The sequence below is a fragment of the Egretta garzetta genome, unplaced genomic scaffold, assembly GCF_000687185.1.
Source record: "Egretta garzetta isolate BGI_Z169 unplaced genomic scaffold, ASM68718v1 scaffold324, whole genome shotgun sequence".
Taxonomy (NCBI): Eukaryota; Metazoa; Chordata; class Aves; order Pelecaniformes; family Ardeidae; genus Egretta; species Egretta garzetta.
This window is the reverse complement of record NW_009259426.1, coordinates 112,415-113,717: the sequence shown is the minus strand read 5'-3', so window position 1 is coordinate 113,717 and position 1,303 is coordinate 112,415. Positions and strand designations below refer to the sequence as shown.

The window sequence follows — 1,303 nt, the reverse complement described above, 5'->3', positions numbered from 1 at the left end:
CTGCTGAAGTGACACCTCCACACAAGGAGTTCCGTAAAAAGGTTTCCCAGAACGAACTCACAACCTTGTCCTGCTCCACAGAGGAGGGCGCTTTGGCAAGAAAGACACCACTTATTTGGTACAAGGACTTTTTTATTTTAGCTCTACGAAGAGGAACGCGTTTATGCGATGCTTCCTGCGTTGGAGGCTATCCTGGGCCACAGATCTGCGCACTCCTTCGCCACAGGGCCTGTGATTGCGGAGCCTGGAGGGGGAAAAAAGGAAAAAAAAAAAAAAAAAAAAAAGAGAACAAGATGACAGCGCGTTAGAGGACCAAGTAAGTTACAGGAACATGAGCTCAGCCCGACTGCGCTCTCCCGAGCGCAAGGAGAATCCGGGTCGTTTTGCCCAGGAGAGCGCAGCCCCCGACAATGCCAACCTGCGCTCTCGGCGCTCCCCTCCCACCCAGCGCGACAGGATTCTCCTCCGTACCTTTCATTTCGCCTTTATTATTTACTATCACTCCTGCGTTGTCTTCAAAATAGAGGAACACCCCATCTTTTCTCCTGTAGGATTTCCGCTGCCGAATGACCACTGCTGGGTGGACTGCAAAGAGAAAGGAGCAGCTCAGTACCACAAACATCGCATTCAGCACACAGACCCCAGCCCCCCCGAGGAACCGTTCCGCTGAGGCGCCCAACTCACTGCACAGATTATTTTTTAGTTTTTGCATCTCATATTTGCAGGACTTCACCAAAAAAAAAAAAAAGCTCTAGTTTACAGCCAACAGCAGACTTAGAACTGACCACGTAACACTTACAGCCGCGTCCACGCTTGGACAATTCAGTGTTTTTCCACATCCCTGCCTTTATTTCTCACTATACCCTCAATTCGCAGCGATATTCAGCAAGAATTCCCCTCCAGAGCAACAGCAAACCTTCCCTTCCGAGGCAGAATGTCTCACCGCTGATTGAAATAAACAGCACAGGCTGCCACTTCACCCAAAAGCGATGCCTTTGCTCTGCCCTTCCACGACAACTCGCTGAGCCACCGCACGCAGACCCAGCGAGTGCTTTTTAGAAGGGTGGAGGCGACGCTCCGGAGATTCGGTGCCCACCATCTGCGCATGAAGGAGGAATCATCCTCCCCTCGGACGAGCGGCCGGCCCCTCCGTCCCTCGAGGGAGGGACGCTACAGCGCAGGCAGCTCTCAGGAGGAGCTGCCTGCCAAGGCAGCGGGACTCGCTGCTCCGCGCTCACCCTTCTTCCTCAGCTCCGGCTTGCCCTTCTTGACGGTAGGCACCACCAAGTCCCCCCCCCCCCCG

General features: G+C 54.0%; 1 protein-coding gene and 1 non-coding gene across 2 annotated transcripts in view; both read right to left on the bottom strand.

The window, feature by feature from the left end:
* Window positions 1–97: 97 nt before the first annotated feature.
* RPL23 (ribosomal protein L23) overlaps window positions 98–1,303 on the bottom strand; it is an 8,393-nt gene continuing 7,187 nt past the window's right edge. Inside the window, exons 2-4 of the mRNA XM_035892603.1 lie at window positions 1,239–1,298; window positions 472–585; window positions 98–244 (exon numbers count right to left, since the gene is read on the bottom strand). Coding sequence (XP_035748496.1) covers window positions 162–244; window positions 472–585; window positions 1,239–1,298 — 257 coding nt within the window. The 3' untranslated portion in view covers window positions 98–161. The remainder of the gene's footprint in view (window positions 245–471; window positions 586–1,238; window positions 1,299–1,303) is intronic.
* LOC118452089 lies at window positions 933–1,065 on the bottom strand. Its single transcript, XR_004841749.1, has one exon. It is a non-coding gene; the product is annotated as a small nucleolar RNA SNORA21 (small nucleolar RNA).